General features: G+C 43.0%; 1 protein-coding gene across 9 annotated transcripts in view; it reads right to left on the minus strand.

The window, feature by feature from the left end:
• The window catches only part of anks1b (ankyrin repeat and sterile alpha motif domain containing 1B), a 646,306-nt gene that overhangs the window by 448,690 nt on the left and 174,296 nt on the right, over positions 1-23,320 (minus strand). For all 9 annotated transcript variants that reach the window (XM_055652964.1, XM_055652967.1, XM_055652963.1 and 6 more), the window contains one exon: positions 14,501-14,581. In XM_055652964.1, the coding sequence (XP_055508939.1) occupies positions 14,501-14,581 (81 nt within the window). The remainder of the gene's footprint in view (positions 1-14,500; positions 14,582-23,320) is intronic.

The following is a 23,320-nucleotide window of genomic DNA, read 5'->3' on the forward strand; positions in this document are numbered from 1 at the left end:
TCTTGATGAAGCAGTTGGCAGCAGGCATCTTGCTGTGCTGGACGACCAACAGGTTTCGGGCAGATCAAAGAATGTCTTTCTCTGAGTTGATGATCTTCCAGACACACTTGATGTCTGTCTCTCTGGAAACGGCCAGTAAATCAGATGGTCCTCTGCTACGGAGCTGTCCGCACTGAAACTTGACAAGGATCTGAGGAAGGATGTGCTGGCATTGGACAGGGTCCAGAGGAGGTTTATGAGAATGATGCCAGGAATGATTGGGTTAACATATGAAGAGCGTTTGACGACACTAGGCCTGTACGCGCTGAAGTTTACAATGTTGAGGGAAGACCTCATTGAAACTTATCGAATAGTGAAAGGCCTGGATAGAGTGGATGTGGAGTGGGTGTTTCCACTAGTGGGAGACTCTAGGATCAGAGGACATAGCCTCAGAATAAATGGGCATACCTTTAGAAAGGAGTTGAGGTGGAATTTATTTTGTCAGAGGGTGGTGAATCTGTGGAGGTAGTAATGGGTATTTTAAGGCGCAGATTGACAGATTCTTGATTAGTAAGGGTGCCAGGGGTTATGGGGAGAAGGCAGGACAATGGGGTTGAGAGGGATAGATTGAAAGGCAGCCATGATTGAATGGCAGAGTAGACTTGATTTTACTAATGGACTAATTACGCTCATATAACTTATGAACAATAACCTTTGCTTTATTCTCCAGCCCCTCGTCCCCGTGACTCCAGAGACACTTGCAGCTGCAGCCATCCTGCTCATGCCGGACATGAGCTGAGTCTCCATAAGGAGCTGGTCAGGCCTCATTTTGAGTACAGCACATCCTTCCGCATATCTGAGGAAGGATGTGCTGGCTCTGGAGAGGGTCCAGAGAAGGTTTAGAAGAATAATTCCAGGAATGAGTGGGTTAGCATATGATGAGCATTATACAGCACTGGGCCTCTACTCGCTGGAGTTTTGAAGGTTGAAAGGGGACCTCATGGAAACTTACAGAATAATGAGAGACATAGATAGAGTGGAGGTGGAAATGATGTTTCCACCGGTGGGAGAGTCTAGGACCAGAGGTCATAGCGTCAGAATTAAAGGGCGCTCTTTTAGAAAGGAGGTGAGAAGGAACTTCTTTAGTCGGGGGGTAGTTAATCTGTGGAATTCATAGCCACGGTGGGCTGTGGACGCCAAGTCAGTGTATATTATTAAGGCAAAGATAGACAAATTTTTGATTAGAGCGGGTGTCAAAGATTGCGGGGAGAAGGCAGGAAAATAGGATTAGGAGGCAGAGATCAGCCATGATTGAATGGTGGACTGGATTCGATGGGGCAAATGACATAATTCCACTCCTATAGCTTGTGAATTTGTGACATAGTGAATTTGTAAACTGGAAAGAGGTGTTAGATTGGTCCCCATTCAGCTTGGATCTTCTTCTGTCTCAGTTGATTGAGCTCTCATTAGGCAGCCACTTGCTCATCAAGTACCCCTGTTGGCTTTCTTCTCGGTCTCCTCCAACAGATGTGTGTCCACAATGATCGTCCCACACTTGATCTTAACCAGAAGGCCAAGGAGCTTGAAGAACAGCAAAAGCAGCTTGATCTCTAAATTATTGGGAGCTGCTGAGCGTGAAGTTTAGTGCAGGCATGGAGTTAGTGTGGGGGCAACTGTGAGGGATGGGCTGAGTCCAGCCTTACATGGTCAAGTATCTGTGGAATGCAGTCCACAGTTGTCAATGGAATGCGAGATAAAGAGTTACATTAAGAGTATGTATAACAAAAATGTGTAATAGAGCAGACATGGTCCTATGGAATTAAAAACAACTCTCCAAGAGTCAGAAAACAAAGAAAGCAATCGTTCCACCTACACTGTTGTTGGCAAGACCAATAAGAGTTTGTGGTCAGTTTTAATTGCTCAATAGTTAAAAGCAAACAAAGGTGCGTGCCAAATAAATTCAACCTCTGTGAAGGAAATGTGAATGGTTAAAAAGATACTCTTTTAATGGAGTAGAATGGCTGAAGTCTTTCATTATTTGCATGGAATCATCCCTTCCCACACAATTAGCTTTTTTTAATATGTCTTTTTGCAACTTCACTGAAAACAGCAGGCAGTGTAAGGAGATGGTGGGAGTTGTTTCAGTGCCAGATTATTAGAATTCCTCAAGCAATAATCCCCATATTGCACATTTTACATAAATATTTTGCATTTTTTCTTTAAATGTTACCAACTCAAGCAGTGGGAACATTTCCTGGCTTCTTCCCTCATTATTTATCGTTCAGAATCCTGGCTCCTCACTGGTTAGATATTGGAAATATTATAAAACTGATCTCAGTACCATAATAAATGGCACTTTTACCAATTGTCTATTATAGTTAACGTTATATATAGATTAAAATAGTTAAATAATCTGTCTCCCCCAATGCTATTATGCATAAATAAATTTCTCATACATTGTCCATGGCAAGACGTGTTGAGTATAATATGAAACTAGATTTCCCTTAATTAACAGTATCAAAATCAAAATCAAATGAATATTTGCTTTGGAATAAGATCTGGGAATGATTGTTGGTTACTGACCAGTGACCCCTACTGGGAAATTAGTTTATTTGCATGGAATTTGAAGGTAGGTTCTAATATCTCCGCTGTAACAAAGACCGAATACAGAACAATGACGGTTTTGGAAAAAGAATTGCAGTTTAAACACAATGTCAATTTGCCTTGAGTTACAAATGCACTCAAACAATAGGAAGTTGTTTCTCCCATCAACAGTAACTAGCATTCCTACAATGAGGTTGTTGTTAGGCTATCTTGATCATGAAAAGCCCACACCAATTCTGCCGAGAAATATCTAGTTATGGGAGCTCTCGATTGGTGGACTCTTCGATTTCCCTTTGTGAATGAAGTTAGAACAAGTAAAAACTTTTAAAAGAATAGTCAATAGTCAATAGTCAGGTCTATTCATCACATACACATATAAGTGCAGTGAAATGAATATGCCAGCAGCGGTACAATAAAAAAAGAACACACAATACACAATAAGATTTAACACAAACATCCACCAGAGCATTCTTCATTGTGGTGGAAGGCACAAAGTTCAGTAAGTCCTCCTCCATTGTTCACCCGTGGTCGGGGCCATAAACCTCCTCAGTCACCGCTACGGGCAGCCGGATGTACAGGCCCTCTCGTCAGGACAGTCGAACACGCTTGGAGGTCCCGAATCGGCGCTTTCTTACCAGAGACCGCGGCTTCAGGATGTTGTAAGCCGCAGGCCGGTGGTCGGAGCTCATCTCTGGCTATCCCCGGCGAGGGATCCCTCTCTGGATGGTAAGTCCACGCCACGCCCACGGCTAGAAGCTCCGCAGGGCATGGCTTCACTATGTTATAGGCAGCGGGCCGGCGGTCGGAGCTCTTCTCCGGGAATCCCCGACGAAGGATCCCAGGCTCCGGACGCCGAGCCCACGGCTAGAAGCTCCACAGACTGCCAGCGATTGGAGCATTCCCTTCTGGCGACCCCGGCAAGGGTTCACCCGTTCCGCGATGAAAAGTCCACGCTGCGCCCACTGCTGAAACTCTGGGCTCGACTCGGAAAAGGCCACTCCAATCCATGGTGTTAGGCCGCGAGGGAGGCAACATGGGAAAAGTCGCCTCTCCGTGGAGGTGGTGACCAAAAGTGGTTCCCCCCTTTCCCATAGACACAAAAAGCTGGAGTATCTCAACGGGTCAGACAGCATCTCTGAAGAAAAGGAATAGATGACGTTTCGGGTCAAGACCCTTCTGCGTGTCTATCTTCAGTTCAAACTGGCATCTGCAGTTCTTTCCTACAAAGGCCTAAACCTGGGTCACTGAAGCTGTGAGGTAGCAGTTCTATTAATTGTGCCATCAGATATCAACAAAAGCACTATATCCCATTTTACCAATCCTATAATCTAATATATCAGTATCACCAACACCCAGTACCTGATATATTCTATCTAGCTCCCGTCTTATACTTCTATACAAATTCTAGGAGATATATTACCAGGCTGGTTGAAAGTGTGTTGTTTTAATTATAACAAATTAATCCAGAAAGATATTTCACTCAATTTGACTAATCCAATTGTTTCCGCTTGCATTATTGCTGCTGCACGTTTTACATAATGTGGTCAGTAATTCATTAAGGAAGTTTTGTGTTCCCACTTAACTATAAATGATCCTATTACTTAGACTACATTCATACTACAGCTCAGTTTAGTATTCAACCATCTTATACCACGGAACCTGAAAACACAAATTATGATTCAAAATAGAGGGAAGAAATAACTGAACTCATTCGTTTTAGGTTAGAAACTGACAAGTAATGCTTAACCAAATCATGGCATGAGTGCTTCTGCTCTTCTTCATGTAGATTGAATAATTGACTTGAATTTTCCAACATTCCTCTCACGTGAATGGTTATCATATTTGTTGTGAAAGTAATACATGCCAACCATTCTTGACAAGATATCTTCTTTTCAATCTCATAATCTAAGACCAATGAAATGCAAGAAGCTCTCGAATGGCACTGTTTTTTGACCTGAGAGCTACATTTGATTGTTTTCATTGGGAAAAATAATTATGCACAGACTCCGCAAAAAATACTTGTGTTTCTTAGTAAAGAGGATTTCATTCTGTTAATGCTGGCAAAATTGGAGATGCCAGGACACTAAAATTGAGTAATGGCTTCTGGGCTGCTAGGCCATTTGGTCAATTTAAATGTGCCTTCTGCAGAAATGGGACAAGCTGCAGAATGGTGCCAGTTTTTATAGAGTCTAGATAAGAGTTGCAGGAAGAGAATGGAACATCTGCTGGTTCTGACAATTAGGTGTAAATTGCACGAAACGGATTGGGTGAATGCAAATCAGACTTACACATTGTAAATATTGTTGCAAAGCTTTACTTTGCTAGATGTTGATGGGGTTCAGTGTTGAGCCTTGTCTGGGTTTCTTGAATATCTGGGCAAATGTTACATAATTCATTTCTGTTAACTTGCATCGAGAAACTTTGGCAGATACATTGTGTTACTCACTGTATTATTGGGTTAGGGAAATGTCTATCACGTACTGTGTTAATCGATATCTGTTATTGGACTGTATAGAGACCACCCCCATGTGGTTCGGACCCTCAAGGTTCGTGGATCTACAAAAGGCCACTCCCACAAGGTCCTGTGTTCTGGGAGAACGCTTAGGACTGCGTGACCTTCTGGAGCGTCTCTGCCTGAACGAGGCTAGGAGGGCTTGGCCAGGCAGATACGAGGATCAAACCCGTGTTGGTTAGGTATAGCAGTGGGAACTGTTATTGCGTTTTTCCAAAAAAAAAAGTTTAGATGCGCAAGTGCTTGACTCACTATTTTATTGACTGACACTAGACGGGGGGGGGGGGGGGGGGGGGGCTTAGAATGAGCTATTTACAATTCTAGCTTCAGCCTCAATGTCATCTCTTCCACAGTAATTATACCACCACAGGTGATCTGCCTGTCAAATCTCACAACAAACCCAGGCAAATGATACAGGAAATCTTATCAAGAATTCAGTCATCCTGGTGAGGTTCTATTGGCGATAATGTAATAATATCCACAACATTTTAAAAAGCATCATGAGAAAAGTTTAAAAAATAAATCATTTACTGTCTTCAATGATATTCAGAAGAAATTATTAACATTTTATCACAAAGTTAAAAACCCCTCACAAAGCCGAACATTTAACTTTGGCAAGTATTGTAATAGAAAAGTGTTCAACTTTGATCACACTTAACTTGGAGTCAGTTAAAAGGAATTAGATTTCATAACACATGTTGAAAACTGAGTGGAAACACGTTTTGTTACAACTCAAATGATTCCAAAGTATGAGACAATGCCAGTTTCAAAACACATCACCAGTCTTTATTTCTAGCATGATGCAGTTTTGTTTTCCTATCTCTCTCTCTTGACCCACTACAGGTTTCTACACAACATGGAAACAAGTTTAAAAATAGTTCCTGATATCCATGGTAGCTACCATAGAGATTTAAAAAAAAAGACTGCACAGAATCTTTTAAATTGGCAGATTTTGTACTTTGTTTTCCCAAAAGAGTTTTTGTGGAATCCACATAAAATGTAGAATGCTGACATACATTTTGTCAATGAAGCTTAATGCAGACACAAGCAACGTGGAATAAGAATTGTCAAGCTCATCAATAAAAATAGATCAACTTCAAATAAATAGGACCATTACAGAAGTTTGCACATTCTCAGCATTTTCATGCCTTGGAATCTGTTGGAGAGCTGCCACTCCACTAATTAAAACCTGATTGAGGCTACTGTAATGAAAGCATTTATAAGCAGGCAATGGCACCAATTTTTATTATAATCATGTACAAGGCATTTCTTCTTAAGGTTGAAGCCCAGTGGCACCGACGCAGTGATCTGAACTGAATTTTAAATTGTGCAAGGATTTACGTTTAGACTTGGATGCTGTTGGAAGTTGAAATCTTCCTCCTCTATTTGGGTGGTTCCTTGAGACAGAGGAGTAGTCGCCTCCACCCCAGTTCTGTACATTCTGAGGAGACTGATATACCCAATATGGAACCTGATCATTTTACCACAAGGGTTAGACACAAAATGCTAAAGTAACTCAGCGGGACAGGCAGCATCTCTGAAAAGAAGGAATGGGTGGTGATTTGGGTCGAGACCCTTAAGGGGGCAGGTGAAACCTCAAGAGACATGTGAGTGGGTGTGCTCCTTCTCGCTTTTATACTAGTCTACCTATGGAAATGTCCTTAAGTATCTCAGTGCCATTCCAAGTTCCCTTGCCTCACTTGTAGAGGTTGTGAACCAAGAATTCCCAGGAGTTACTGTATGCAGGAAGCTTTGAGAGAAACCTTGATTATTTTCCGCTATCCACTGGCAAAGCATCCGTTTCTGGTGTCAGGCATGTGAATGATATGAAAAAGGATTCAAAGTGGTAGAGGAACAGTGGATCTGGAAAAAATCGATAGGTGATGCTTTGGGTCAAGACTGATTTTGTGTGCGTGTGGGGCTGGGAAAGGGGGGCCTGAAATCAGCCTGAAGAAGGGTGCCAACCCAAAACATCACCTGTCCATGCTCTCCATAGATGCTGCCTGGCCCTCGGAGTTACTCCAGTACTTTGTGGGGTTTTTTTTAATCGAGCATCTGCAGTTCCTTGTATTCCCCATGTGAATTATATGAGTTGTCCACAAAGCTGACTGAGTATAATTACGGCCTCATTACTGAAGATATTGCCCTGAGAATGGATACTGACATTGGTTCAACTACCTGTCACATGTGGAAAATGATAGCAGATTACCAATCCACCACCTCCTAGCCCCTGACTTCTCTTAAGTTTATATTTACAAATGTTTAGAGGAATATGTGTCAAATGTCAGCAAATGGGACTAGATGGGCATAGCAAGTGAGGCCAAAGGGCTGTTTCTGTGGTGTATGACTGTTTATTTGTGGCTTGGTAAATTCCTCATAAGGGCAAATTGCCAATTTCATCCTGTTAATCACTCAATTAGAGCAATATTAACATAGGTTAATAAGTTTAATTGTGGAACTTCCCAGGAAATGAAAGCAAGGTGAGAACACAGTGCACTGGAGGAGGCTAACAAATTGATTAAGAAATCTGTTAAGCAATGTAACCTCACAATTGTTTCCTTGACAGCTTCTCTGAGAGGTTTTATTATGGTGAGCATAATACTGCAGATTCAGAGTCTGGTTTGTAAATATAAAACGTAGCAATTTTGAATATCTGAACTTTCATGTTAAAATTACTCTGAAAAATAACAATTACTCTGAAAAATAGGTCCCTCTTAACACCACAGTATTTTTAAATACTGGGGAAGGGGAGCTCCCCCCACCCTCACTATCAACAGCACTACAGTCACATCTGTGGAGATTTTTAAATTCCTTGGAACCATCATCTCCAAGGACCTGAAATGGGGGGACCACCATCGACTCCACAGTCAAAAAGGCCCATCAAAGGATGTACTTCCTGCGGCAGCTGAGGAAACACAATCTGCCACAGGAAAATTCCAGTCTGAAACGTTGCCTATTTACTTTACTCCATAGATGCTGCTGCACCCGCTGAGTTTCTCCAGCACTTTTGACTATCTGCCACAGGCAATGATGGTCCAATTCTATACTGCCATCGTAGAGGCTGTCCTCACTCATTCACCAAGCACGACATCCGGAGGCTGCAGCGAATCATCCGATCAGCTGAGAAGGTTGGTGGCTGATATTGATAAAATTCACATTTTCATATTTAGAAGGTAAAAATCAAATCACTTCTCTGGTATTTGATGGAGGCTGCGGATGTTGCAATCTGCTGCAAAAGACAAACTGCTGTAAAACCTCATCAGGTCAAGCAGCATCTAAGCGGCAAAGGTCGAAACAAAGAAATACCGATGCTGGTTTACGAAATCAAGGGGTATAGGGAGAAGGCAGGAATGGGGTACTGATTGTGGATGATCAGCCATGATCACATTGAATGGCGGTGCTGGCTCGAAGGGCCAAATGGCACCTATTGTCTATGTATCTATGTAGAAACAAAATGCTGGAGTAACTCAGCAGATCAGACAAGATCCCTGGAGAATATGGATAGGTGACGATTTTAGGTCGGGATCCTTTTCAGACTGATTTCAGTAATGGAGGGAAAGAAAGCTGGAAGGGTGAAGGGTAGAGGGACAGGACAAAGCATGGCAGGTCACAGATGAACACGAGTGAGGGGGGGGGGGGGGGGGGGGGGGTAATAGGTAGATGGTTGAACAAAGGCCAGAGGTGAACACACACTCATAAGGTGTGAGACAAAAGAGTTTGTGTTGCGAATTGTGAAGGTCGAAGATTGACGAGGTGTGAATTGTGTAGCTAGGGGTAGGGACGGGGGAAGGGGGAGATATATGCACAATCAGCTGGGGCTCAAGGGTGGGGAGAATGAGGAAAGGGGGGTTTTATGAGGGGGGAATGGGAGTGGGGATTGTGGAGGCAAAGGAATGGACAATGTTTCAAGTCGTGACCTACATCAGGATGGTATTTGATGATGAACATCAGCCATGTGGACCAGCTACTCAAGTATAAAGACTACAAGAGTGGGTCGAAGGCTGGGTCTTAACTGCTGACACATGAGGTTTTGCCACTTTCGATAAGCCAGGATTCAGATGCAATATTCTCCACTTGTCAGATGATTGTAGCTCCAACAACACTCAATAATGATTCACAGCCCATTCTCCACCATTAAATATTCATTCCTCCACCACTGGTATTTTTGTAGCTGGAATGTGCATCAGAGGAAAAAATGAGGGCAGGGTATCATTTTGTCAGTGAAATCATAATTAACCTGTTAGAGAGCAGCTTTATATCTGGTCTTATCTTAAACTCTGAATAGCTGGGTGAAACTTTACTTTAGACTTTATATTTATAGCATGGAAACACACCCTTCGGCCCATCGAGTCTGTGCCGAATTACCATCATGCTGTACACTAACATTATCCTACACACTAAGGCCAATTTACAATTTATGGATGCCAGTTGACCAAATATGTACATCTTTGGAGTGTGGGAGGAAATCGGAACAGGTTGAGAAAACTCACGCGATCACAGGGAGAACATACAAACTCCGTACAGACAACACCCGTAGTCAGTATCGAACCCAGGTCTCTGTAAGGAAGCATCTCTACTGCTGCCCCTTTCAAGTACTGCCTAAATGTATAATAAATTGCTGCTATTTTTTGACATCTCAACTAAATATCATTTTTGGTTGTCCCCTCTATCAAAGCAACACAGCTATTTGGGGTATGGAGAGTAAATCAGGGTTAATGATGGGATGGCTGAGACTTGCCAGTTGACAAAGTTTATTTTCCCCAGAAATAGTTTGTCATTCACTGCGTAATTGAACTTCCTGAGAATTATTTTTGCTAAATTGACCAGATTGCAAATGCCGTTGGTGTGAGATTGCCAATATTTGCAAAGAAAATAGAAGAACTTTGCCACAAACTCGATCTCTATATCAAAAAGAAATGATCCAGATATTGAGACAGTTTTAGTCTCTGCCTGATACATAATTCATAGATAGTTAAATATATTGAAATATTTCAGAAATAATGTCAATTGCCACAAGATTAAATATATCTCAACTCCCAGCTGTCTGATGTACCACCATCCCAAAGTGGAACACATATGAAGCATCGGTTCAGGGTCACATATAAATAGAAAACACCAAAAGAAACCTGTAAACTTTCATGTTTTTCACATGCAGGATCATTTTTTTAAGTTGTATTTCAGCTGGACCATAATTTGGCGCCATGCTTCAACAGCCGATAGGAATTCTGGGTATTGAATAGAACAGTCAAGGCATGCAGATAAAGGATGATTAATACAGAATACAAGGATGATGCAGACAGGATTGAGGTGCGGTGAGCAGCTTTTCACACTAATAGATCCTTCTGTGATCTGTTGCTGTGCCACAGCTGATTGTATTCTGCAGCTTAGTTGACTTTCACATTGGTTTACTGTAACTACATGTCTTTCTTCTTGACAGCCTCCATACAGACACATTGTTATGGAGTATAAATCATCCCAGAAACATGGAATGCCAGAATATTCTGTGATGATTACATGGGTACTCCAGATATCGAAAATAAAGATTAATTTTAGTTTACTGTTCCAGATCCAAACCTGCTGAGACACTGGCCTGCTATAAAATGAAACATTGTGTTGACTTGCATACAGCTGTGCTGACTTGTATATGACTGTGCTGGCTGCTGCAGATGGCGTGCCTTTACCAATACAATTCACATGAGTGGGGCCAGCATTATCAGCAACTCCTGACCCTTCCAATATCTTGCACCAACTAAAGGGACTGTCCCACTTGGACGACCTAATTGGCGAGTTTAGAAAAGTTTGAAAAAATGACATGTTGAAGACCTCGTTCGACTATGTTGAAGACCAGCTTCGACTAGCTACGACTAACTTCGGGAAAATTGGACATCGAATAGTGGAGAGTGAAGACGATCTCCTTCGACCTCCCTTCGACTATGATGAAGACTATCTACGACTACCTTCTACTACCTTCCACTACCCTCGATTACCTACGTCTAACATGCCGACCTACTACGACTAAACTTACGAGTAAAAAAAGTGTCAATTTATTTCCATGGCAACCTTTTTATTACTCGTGGGCATTTTTTTAACATATTGAAAAAAAAGCCGCGACCTAGCTGAGGCCTCGAGTACGCGGAGACCACTCTCGAGCATGCAGGAGAGTTACGAAGACCTCCTACGACCTCGTGTCGACCATGCTGCGAGTATGAGTCAAGGGCAAACTCGCCAGAACTCGCGGATTAGGTCGCCCAAGTGGGACAGGCCCTTAACTCCAGAGCCACTTATAATGTTGCTACTAGTTATCTGAGCTGAAGTGAATGGAATAACATATTCAAGCAAATAAAGAGTTCATTCAGTACGGGTGTCAGGCGTTATGGGGAGAAGCCAGGAGAAGAGAAGGAGGGAGAGATAGATCAGCCATGATTGAATGGCGGAGTAGACTTAACGGGCCGAATGACCTAATTCTGCTCAGGTAACATAAACTTATGAAGATACCTATGTGTTGCAGATTTACTGCATTAACTAAAATCAAATGACACCCTTCCAGGCTTACTCACTGCAGAATCTCCCTGGTTGTCCGTTTATCGATAAACAGATGAGACGGGTGGAACTGAGCACTGACTGGAAAGTCCCCTTGCTGCTCCAGAATTTCTGGATATCCTTTACATCTAACACCAAAGGATGGATTGTGCTGTATTTATCAGCATCTACAGTGGACATGTGGCTAGGTCTCTTACACTTGGAAAAATTATGAAAACATTAGGACAGTGGTAAAAGGCTGGAAAGCCAGCATAATAGATATCCACTCACTTTCTTCCTCTCCAACATCTGAGTTCTAAGGCATTATAATGCAGAATATTGAGGGTTTTCATTTTGAACAACACTTCCAGGTTGGTTATGGTTAAAAAGATTACTTACACTGACTGTTATATTTTGGTGTAATAATTAAAAAAGTGTATTGTATTAGCCTTCAAAAAGAAACCAAAATTGGTTACTAATTTGGAAGCTAAACCGAAAAAGAACGCAAGTCAAACTTAAGTAAAACATTTATTTTTGATTTTACTGAAGCTAATGGTCATCGGAGGTACAAGAAGAAGGGTCTCGACCCGAAACGTCACCCATTCCTTCGCTCCGTAGATGCTGCCTCACCCGCTGAGTTTCTCCAGCCTTTTGTCTACCTTTATTTGGAAATGCTTTCTTAATTAACATCTTAGCGTTAAATTTGAATCATTGGCTCGCAAATCATTCATAGGCCACCCGATTTTCCAAAGAATAATAAAAAAAAAATTTATCCCACAAATGAAGTACATTTGAATTTAAATGTGTTCAATATATTAGATGGATGGGTTAAATTGACATTGGTCCCAAAAATCTCATTTTCGCAGGATTCTGGGGCTAGATGATAAAAGTATAATTATCTACAATTGCATATCCATGGTTTTCAGGAAGATTAAGCCAAGTCAAGCCACTCAGAGAGCAACTCATTTTTAGATAAGACAGCATGCAAGCAAAAATTTCATTTTAAATCTTTAAAGGGGAATGTTGGTAAGGACTCATAAATAAATAATTCCTGTTACATTGCCCTTAGTGATGGGCTTTAAACTTGTTCCATCATTTTAATGTTTCAGTCTTTCCACTCACTTTAAGTAAATCTTGTTCTGTTCCAGTGACACTTTCCAAGAGCAATTTGTATACCGCTGTTTGCAAGCCAATCAGGTACCATTGTTTTAAATGTGTAGGAAGAAATGCAGATGCTGGTTTAAACCAAAGATAGACACAAAATGCTGGACTAACTCAGCAAGACAGGCAGCATTTCTGGAGAGGCAGGTCTGAAGAATGGTCTCGACTTGAAATGTCACCCATTCCTTCTCTCCAGAGATGCTGCTTCTCCAGCATTTTGTGTCGACAATTGTTTTAATTTTGACTATGTCATCACTCTGGTTTTCTGCTTTCTTCCTTGGTCTCCATATAGCATGACTCATTTTTTATACACATTTTTCATTAGGGATTGGTTATTGACTCAATAAATGCACTTGCTTTGTCCACACTCTCATTTCATTCCAACCATCAAGGAGATTACCAATGGGGTCTGAAAACCATGAGCACCAGGATCAAGAATAGCTTCTTCTCAGGCTCTTTAACACTGCACAACACTATCCTCAGCTATAAATGTCTATGGACTGTCTTTGGTTCCATAAAGGACTTTGGGGGCGGGGGGTTGCACTTGTATTGTGGTTAATAATTTATTATTTTTTCATTTATAATATATTATCTATGTGTATTGTGGTTTCAGTTCTGTTATGCTGCTGCAAGTAAGATTTTGCAAGGTACATTGACGGTACATATGACAATTAAACACTCCTGACATGCATGCTGGCCTAGAAAAGATATATATTCTCTGTATTGTGATGTATGTACTCTACAGTCCGCAAGACTGTGGTGGAAGCCCGGCTATTATTTTAAGAGGAGAAAAATCATAAGAATGATCGTTTACATCCTTGTTATAATGGACCAGACGGGATGGGGAGAGGGGGCAGGTTGGTGTCCATTATTGCCGACTGTCTGCTATAACCGAGTTTGGGATTACAGAGTATTAGAGAATCATTGTATAAGTGGTAGAAACAAAGAACTGCAGACGTTAGTTATTACACAAAAGGGCACAAAGTTCTGGAGTTACTCTGAAGGCCAGGCAGCATCTTTTGAGAATGTGAAGAGTTAACATTTTGGGTTAAGACCCTTTTCCAAATTCTTAGTCTGGAATTGGGCCTGGAGTTGACGGCCCCAGCCTGCTGGCAGCCGGGGGATTAACGAGCTTCAGTGGAGCCATTGGCCACGGCCAGTGGGCCGGTGGATTGCAGGTGAGGGTGGGTGGTGGCGGTGGCGGTGGCAGGCGCGGCCTGAAAGCGGCCGAGGGAGCTGTGGGGGCCGGGGCTGGTGGCAGTAGCTCTGACCTGGAGGCACCCAGGGGGGAGGTGCAAGCCGGCACTGGCAACCCAGCTTGGCGGTGAAGGTCAGTACGTCCGGCCTGGAACTAGCCGGACTGGCGGTGCGGGTCAGGGGTGGCGGCAGCAGCCTGGCCTGAAAATGGCTGGGGAGGCAGTGCAAACCGGCCGCGGCAGCCCAGCCTCGTGGTGAAGATCGGTAGATCTAGCCTGAAAGTGGCGGGGGAAGCGCATAGGCTATGGGTGGTGTCGGTAGCCGGGGGGGAGGGGGGGGTGGTGAAGATTGGTAGATCAAGCCTGAAAGTGGCCGGGAAGGCTGTGCAGGCCTACTGGTGGCATCGGTAGCCGGGGGTGGCGGTGAAGGTCCGTGCGCTATAACCAAAATCCGTTATATAGAGGTCCATAATAATGAGGGTTTACTGTATATTAGTGTCTTTTTAAAAAGTGCATTCCCAATACTTACTTGTGTCCATTCAAAGCAGCATGATGTAAGGCTGTGTAACCAGAGGTGTCCGTACAGTTGACATTGGGTCCACGCCAAATGCTGGAAGGAAAGACAAAATAAAAGCTGAATCTTTCACATGAAGTAAGGTTACAATCATTTATTAAATTAATTGACATGCAGAATACAATGGGTAATTATTCTGAGCCCCTGAGATATTGATAGATCAAACTGGAGTGGTATTAATTGCCAGCTAATCACATTATATAAGGTTATCAGAAAGTGCACAAAATTCCTAAAACCAGATGCAACTCTCCTTAACACGGCATTTCCGTTGATGATAGTTCAAGTTTTCATGTATGTTTTGGTTCTCAGTCAGTATTCAGTTTAGGTGATATAAGCATGATCATATCATATACTTATTCAAAGTCTGATCTTGTACATGTGTAGATGTGCATATGTGTGTATATGTGGTTGTCTTTCCATCTTCGCAAAAACATAACGCGGTAACGATTACATTTTTAGATATTCTGATTGACATTTTTCCCCTCGAGGCAGAGATCACCTTCACTGAACATTTTATGCTTTATTTCTTGACTTATTCGCGACTCATTACTGATTAAAAGTTTTCAAAAAGCCTTCGAATTTAAAACAACCAGCTTCAACCGATGATGTCATAATGGCTTGGGTAGCAGTGATCAGCTTCACTGAAGATTTCATCCTATATTTGACGTTATTCATGATTAAAGCTTTAAAAATGCAAACTTTCACAAGATTTTAATATATTCTGCTTCACATTTTTCCCCTCTAGGCAGAGACACCTTCACTGAACATTTTATGCTTTATTTCTGGACTTATTACTGATTCAAGTTTTAGAAAGTCAAAAGACTTTGAATTTAAAATGACCAGCTTCAACTGATTACATCACAATGGCTCGGCTAGTAGTGATCAGCTTCACTGAAGATTTAATCCTATATTTCACGTTATTCTCGATTAAAGCTTTAAAAATGCCAACTTTTACAAGATTTTTACTGTTAAATTAATTCCTGCCAATTTCCAACACACTTAGATACAATGTTGCGACACAGGAACATTCTGAACTTTTCACCTCACAGGAGGGGGAGGGCGAATTGCTATTGCAACAAGCAGGGCAAGTGCAATTGTAATTTTTTTTTAAAGCCCACTGCTGAGGGAGGCAGGGGAGTGCTGGAATCTTATGTTTGGGAACGGCTTGAGTTGGAGGACCAGGGCTACGGGTAGGGACCGGGTACATTGGGGGAGCAGACTCAACGGGTCTGCACTTAGTCTAGTTAAAGTATAAAACTAACTGCCTAGATCTGAACAAAATGGCCTTACTCAAGATGCTCCTGGATTAAGTTCCACCAATATTTAGCATGAACAATCTCTCATCGGTTTCATCTGCTCAACAGTGCTGGGTCTTCTGATCATTTCACTGGGGCATCACTTTCCACTACAAAGGTTAAATGCCATTTGACTGCTAAACATCCATTTCCAGTGTGAGATGTTGATTGAAACCCCTGTATGTTTTTTTTGCAGTCAAGATGAAAACATGTTTTTCATCCAAAACATTTTTTTCATCAAAGTATTATGAAAACTTCATAAATCTAACAATAACATGTTAAAAGAGAAATATATATTCCGTCACTAATCTTTAGATGTGCTAATGTTGGACAAGATGCTCTTTTTAGATATACTTTTCTTTAATCTGCTAAAGTACTTGTATTTTCTAACACTGGGAATATTTTTACTGGAGCATCAATTTCATCTGAAGTGCTTGAACCACCCAACTTGTCTCTGTTTCACCGCCTCTGGAAAGAGTCACATGGGACCAAAACATAATGAAATTTCTACAGCGGTTTCTATTCTTAAAGAACAGCTGCTCAACTATAATAGTTTGGGCAGCAATCTTTGTCGAATATTTTTACAAGTGGTCTCAAATGATTAACAAATGGCATAATTACTTTCTTTAATCTTATTGGAATTCAGTTCTGCAATCATATGAAAAATATTTTCCAAAAATCAAAGGTCTTTGTCTGTTTTTCAAAACTTGGTACTGACCACTCAATGAATAATCAAGAACCTGAGGATTTGGAGTGACCAAACAAAGGGTGCCAAAATTAGCACGTCATAAATCTTAATTCAGATCCTTTCTCACATTATACGCCACTAGTTTCCACATTCAATGGATTATCCTCCCTAATTTCTGCCTCTACAACAAGATTCCACCACCAGGCACGCCTTCCTTTCCAATTTTAACTTTCACACCTTCCCTTCACAACTTGTTCCTCCTTCTCCACCAATTATTGTCCTTTTTATGACATATTCATATATAACTTCAGTACCTGAAGTAGGGTCTGAAGAAGGGTCTCACCCATTCCTACTCTCCAGAGATGCTGCCTGTCCCACTGAGTTAGTTACTCCAGTATTTTGTGTCTATCTTCAATACCTGCCCATCTCATTTGTCCCTTCTCCTTATCCTAAGACCCAAACAATATTTGCAGATGAAGTGCTGTTTCACCTGCACTTCTTACAATCCAGTGTACTGCATGCAGAGTTTACAATCATCAGAGAAACCAAGTGCAGATTAGCTGATGCTTTGCAGAACATTTCCATTCAGTCCACCAGTGTGATGCTGAGCCTCCAGTCACTTGCCTGTTTAATTTCTCATTCCCCTCCCACTCAGATGAGTCCATCATTGGCCTCCTACACTGTCTCATCAAAGTCCAGTGTATGGTCCCTTGTGTTGATGCTCTTGTTCCACTAAACCAAATCTGTAGTTTTTTGAATGCCCCTCACTTCCGAGAAATAAAAATTATCCAAATACTTCCTTAACAGCATGTAATTAATGACAACTTTCTGAATATTTAATACTTAGCAATTATCAATTTTTTTTGTGGAAACAAATTTAAAATAGTTCTGCGTAACTACAGAAAATCTACAAAGGAACGAGTTTGATAACAAAATAAGGTTCGCAACAGCTTGGCAACAAAATCACTTCCAGATGTTTAAGAAAGAACTGCAGATGCTGGAAAAATCGAAGATAGACAAAAAATGCTGAAGAAACTCCACGGGTGAGGCAGCATCTATTGAAAGAAGGAATAGGTGACGTTTCGGGTCGGGACCCGAAGCATTGCCTATTCCTTCTCTCCATAGATGCTGCCTCACCCGCTGAGTTTCTTCAGCATTTTTTGTCTACCTTCCAGATGTTTAAAATCAGTGGGCAAGCTGTAGTTGATGATATTATTTCACTGCTTCCAGAGAATGTGCTTTAATCCATGGTTTAAGTGATTAAATTCTGTTTGCATATTGTGGAAAATTAGATTATAAATGCGAGCTAGACAGGGACCAGGGAGATGGGGAGTGGAGAAGAAGTAAACGCAGCCAGGAAATATCAGCCACTTCGCCACAAGGCAGAAGACCACTTGCAGAAGAGGATGAGGAAACAGCAGGAACATATTAGCTGAAAATCCAGCAAAAGGAAGGAAATATATTATTTTAAATTGTCAGTGTCTACCAACTCTGCAGAACAAGACCTCACTGATATGTCCTTAGATCATTATTCCATAATTCTCCAACATACTGTGTTGTGACAAAGTAACAGGGATTCCACTGGTGAATTGCACTGGCATTGAAACATAGAAAATAGGTCCATTCGGCCCATCGAGCCAAAATATCATGGGTGATCATCCAAAATCAGTATCCTGTTCCTGCTTTCTCCCCATATCCCTTGATTCCGTTAGCCCTAAGAGCTATTTCTAACTCTCTCTTGAATACATCAGTTGAAGCATTTCAACAAATTCATTTAGCATTGCCTCCAGCACCAGTGTGCAAATCTAGTCAGCCATCGATCTACAAAAACTGCACCTTTGCTGAGGCTTGGGTTCACGTCAGTTGAGAATAAAATAGAAGGGATCCAAAAATTCTGCAGTGTGATCAGATCACCTCATTAGCCCTCCAATTTCCCTGCAGGGATAAATAAAGTTCTATTGTATCGTATCGTATCGTATCGTACAGTGGCCACAAGAAGCACCATTGCTGAGGCTTGGGTTCATGTAATATAGTATAGTAATAATACAGTACAGTATAGGACTGGCAATTTATCTGTACTGGTCATTCCAATCTACAATGATAGATGTTAGGATTGGAGGCAGTTATACACTGTAATTTAATTTAGGTTAGATAAAAATATTTAAATGGTGATATTTCATGCAAGATTAGAAGACTAATCATGGTCTGACCTCAAACATAAGTGAGTACTACCTGATAATAATTTTATGATTAGAAAACATACCATATAATGCTACAGTAATTAGGGGTGTATTTTCTATTGTGATCCTTTACTTCTCAAATCTATGAACATGATGTACAGGGTACTTGGAAGGTGGGGATAGATAGGAAGGAAAGATAAGGCAGGAGAGATCAGACCGGCAATCAAGTCAAGAGGAGGACTGCAGCTATAACTTCAGAGCAACTCTTTATCAAGTATAGATGCAAAATGCTGGAGAAACTCAGCGTGTCAGGCAGCATCTCTGGAGAAAAGCAATAAATGGCGTTTCGGGTCGAGACCCTTCTTCAGACTGGGGCGAGTTTCTCATTGCTTGTTCTCTAGCTACAGGTCTAGTTACACCTTTCATTGTTGGTGATCTGCAGTATGTTGTTGGTGGTGGGAAAATCAGTGATGGCAATCCTAATGAAAATCACAAGGAATTGCTAAAGTGATTTTTATATTGAAAGAGGTGGTCCTCTGACTCGTATGTAGTGTGAATGTTGATTGTCACTTTTCAATCAAGCTTTCACATTGACTGATTCTTGCAGCATGTAATCATATAATTTTATCTAAAGGGTTTGAAATGTCCCCGGAACATTATTCATTTATCAGCAAACATCCCAACATCCATGTGGCAGCTTGATGATGATTGTGAACGTTTGTGAAGTGGTTTAAAATGTTTGAGCCTCAGGAACTACTCTGAAGGATGCATAAAATAAAGTCCTGGGGCTAAAATTATTTTTATATACTGAAATCCAAGTTTTGGAGTCAGGCATTGGTAGTTAGTGTGGCCACATGAAAGCTAGCCACAACCTTTGGAGTGAATTCAAACATGGGTGGTGGTGATGTTCTCTGACAATGTCTTCCTTTATTATCCTTCCAATGCCGTAATTGTGACAAAGCCTTGATTTGATTTTGAGATTTCCAGCACTGCTGTCTGCTGGTATGGGCCCAGGCAAAGGAAAGTCATCACATCTACATGAGGAATTCTGCATGGATGCCACTGAAATGTCATCCCTCTTCATTAACTGAAGTTTACTGTCCAGTGGACAGAGTCATTGACTGCATCACTGCTCTCACCCATTTTCCTACCAGACATGAGAAGTGCAAAGTTCCTCTGGTTCTTACCCTCCACCCCAAAAGGCTCTGCACTCAATGTTCACAATCATCCTTCATAATTTCCACCAGCTGCCACAAGATTCATTGACAATACACATATTCAGCAGTGCTTTGGCAACACTGACTGGAATCAATCGTTCCAGGTGCGACAGAGGTTTACCTGCATCTCTTCCAACCTCATCTATTGCGTCCGCTGCTCTAGATGTCAGCAGATCTATATCGGTGAGACCAAGCGGAGGTTGGGCGATCGTTTCGCCGAACACCTCCGCCGCCGGTCCGCAATAACCAAGCTGACCTCCCGGTGGCTCAGCACTTCAACTCCCCCTCCCACTCCGCCTCCGACCTCTCTGTCCTGGGTCTCCTCCATGGCCACAGCGAGCAGCACCGGAAATTGGAGGAACAGCACCTCATATTCCGTTTGGGGAGTCTGCACCCCGGGGGCATGAACATCGAATTCTCCCAATTCTGTTAGTCCTTGCTGTCTCCTCCCCTTCCTCAGCTCCCCTGCTGTCTCCTCCCACCCTCCAGCCTTCTGGCTACTCCTCCTTTTCCCTTTCTTGTCCCCACCCACCCCCACCCCCGATCAGTCTGAAGAAGGGTTTCGGCCCGAAACGTTGCCTATTTCCTTCGCTCCATAGATGCTGCTGCACCCGCTGAGTTTCTCCAGCTTTTCTGTGTAACCTTCGATTCTCCAGCATCTGCAGTTCCCTCTTAAACACTGACTGGAAGGCGTTTGCAGCCCAGGCCACCCTTGACTCCCACACGGACATTGATTCCTACACATCCTCTGTTCTGGACTTTATAAACTCCACCATCAATAGTGTCACCTCCCTCAAACGGGTGACCATATTCCCGAATCAGAAGCCATGGATGAACAGCGAGGTCAGGCTACTGCTGAAAGCACGGGACACCGCTTTCAGGTCAGGCGATGCTCGAGCCTACAGTTCATCCAGGGCTAACCTGAAGAGGGGCATCAGGAAGGCCAAGCACTGCCATAAGCTCAGGATTGAGGAGCACTTCAACAACAACTCCGACCCCCGACGCATGTGGCAAGGCATCCAGGCCATCACGGACTATAGACCCACCAACATCACCCCCACATCCAGCGATGCCTCCTTCCTTGAGGAGCTTAACCACTTCTATGGCCGCTTCGACAGGGACAATCTAGAGACAGCCATCAAGGCTGTGCGCCCTGCCGATCACCAACCCCTCACACTCACCCCTTACGACGTGTTTGTGGCACTGAGTAGGACTAATGCATGTAAGGCTGCTGGCCCTGACGGCATCCTCAGGCGTGTCCTCAGGGCCTGTGCTGCGCAGCTGACAGACGTCTGGACTGACATCTTCAACCAGTCACTTGCCCAAGCAGTTGTCCCCACGTGCCTTAAAACCACCTCCATCGTGCCGGTGCCAAAACACTCCACTGCGGCAAGCCTCAATGACTTCCGCCCAGTTGCACTTACTCCCATCATCACCAAGTGCTTCGAGAGGCTGGTCCTGGCACACCTCAAAGGCTGCCTACCCCCCACATTGGATCCCTATCAGTTTGCCTACCGCAAGAACAGGAGTACGGAGGATGCCATCTCAACGGCACTTCACTCCGCCCTCTCCTATCTCGACAACAGAGACACTTACGTAAGAATGCTGTTCATTGATTACAGCTCAGCATTCAACACCATTATACCCTCTAAACTGATCACCAAACTCGGTAACCTGGGCATCGACCCCTCCCTCTGCAACTGGATACTGGACTTTCTAACCAACAGACCCCAGTCTGTTAGGTTAGACAAGCACACCTCTTCAACCCTCACCCTGAACACCGGCGTTCCACAGGGCTGTATGCTGAGCCCCCTCCTCTACTCCCTCTTCACCTATGACTGCACACCTGTACATGGTACTAACACCATCATCAAGTATGCAGATGATACAATGGTGATTGGCCTCATCAGCAACAACGATGAGTCGACCTATAGGGAGGAGGTCCAGCTCCTAGCAGCATGGTGCGCTGACAACAACCTGGCCCTTAACTCCAAGAAGACCAAGGAACTCATTGTAGACTTCAGGAAGTCTAGGGGTGGCACGCACACCCCCATCCACATCCACGGGACAGAGGTGGAACGTGTTTCCAGCTTCAGGTTCCTGGGGGTCAACATCTCCGATGACCTCTCCTGGACCCACAATACCTCAATTCTGGTCAAGAAGGCTCACCAGCGTCTCTTCTTCCTGAGGAGACTGAAGAAGGTCCATCTGTCTCCTCAGATTCTGGTGAACTTCTACCGCTGCACCATCGAGAGCATCCTTACCAACTGCATCACAGTATGGTATGGCAACTGCTCTGTCTCCGACCGGAAGGCATTGCAGAGGGTGGTGAAAATTGCCCAACGCATCACCGGTTCCTCGCTCCCCTCCATTGAGTCTGTCCAAAGCAAGCGTTGTCTGCGAAGGGCGCTCAGCATCGCCAAGAACTGCTCTCACCCCAACCATGGACTGTTTACCCTCCTAACATCCGGGAGGCGCTACAGGTCTCTCCTTTGCCGGACCAGCAGGTCCAGGACAGCTTCTTCCCTGCGGCTGTCACACTACTCAACAATGTACCTCGGTGACTGCCAATCAACCCCACCCCCCGGACACTCCTCCCACAGGAAAAACACTATGACTGTATGCATGTAAATAGATTTATTTATTGAAATCATATTCTATGTCGCTCTCCAGGGAGATGCTAACTGCATTTCGTTGTCTCTGTACTGTACACTGACAATGACAATTAAAGTTGAATCTGAACCTGTATTCTTCTTCCTTTCCCTTTCAGCAATTCATCAGGATTGTTCCTTCTCTTGCACCTTCAACACCACCTACCACACCATGTCATATGGCACTGTCTCAAAGAATCATGAAAAGTGTAACACCTCTCCTTTTACCTCTTCCCTTCCTACCAGCCAGGGTCTTAAATATTCTGAAGCCATGATTCACCTGCACTACTTCCGATTTAGAGTATTCCACATGGTGTTCACATAATGGTCTTCTGTTTCATTTAGTTTAGAGATACAGCTTGGAAACAGGCCCACCAAATCCGCGCCGACCAACAATCCCCGCACACTAACACTATCCTACACACACTAGCGACAATTTTACAATTGTACCAAGCCAATCAGCCTACAAGCCTGTATGTCTTTGGAGTGTGGGAGGAGGATGTTATGAGAATGCAGATAACTTGGACAGGTTGATTGAGTGGGCGGATGCATGGCAGACACAGTTTAATGTGGATAAATGTGAGGTTATCCACTTTGGTGGCAAAAACAGGAAGGCAGATTTATTATCTGATTGGTGTCAAGTTGGGAAAAGAGGAAGTACAAAGAGATCTGGGTGTCCTTGTTCATCAATCACTGAAAGTAAGCATGAAAGGCAAAGGGGGTTGAGAGGGAAAAATAGATCAG

The sequence above is a fragment of the Leucoraja erinacea genome, chromosome 22, assembly GCF_028641065.1.
Source record: "Leucoraja erinacea ecotype New England chromosome 22, Leri_hhj_1, whole genome shotgun sequence".
Taxonomy (NCBI): domain Eukaryota; kingdom Metazoa; phylum Chordata; class Chondrichthyes; order Rajiformes; family Rajidae; genus Leucoraja; species Leucoraja erinaceus.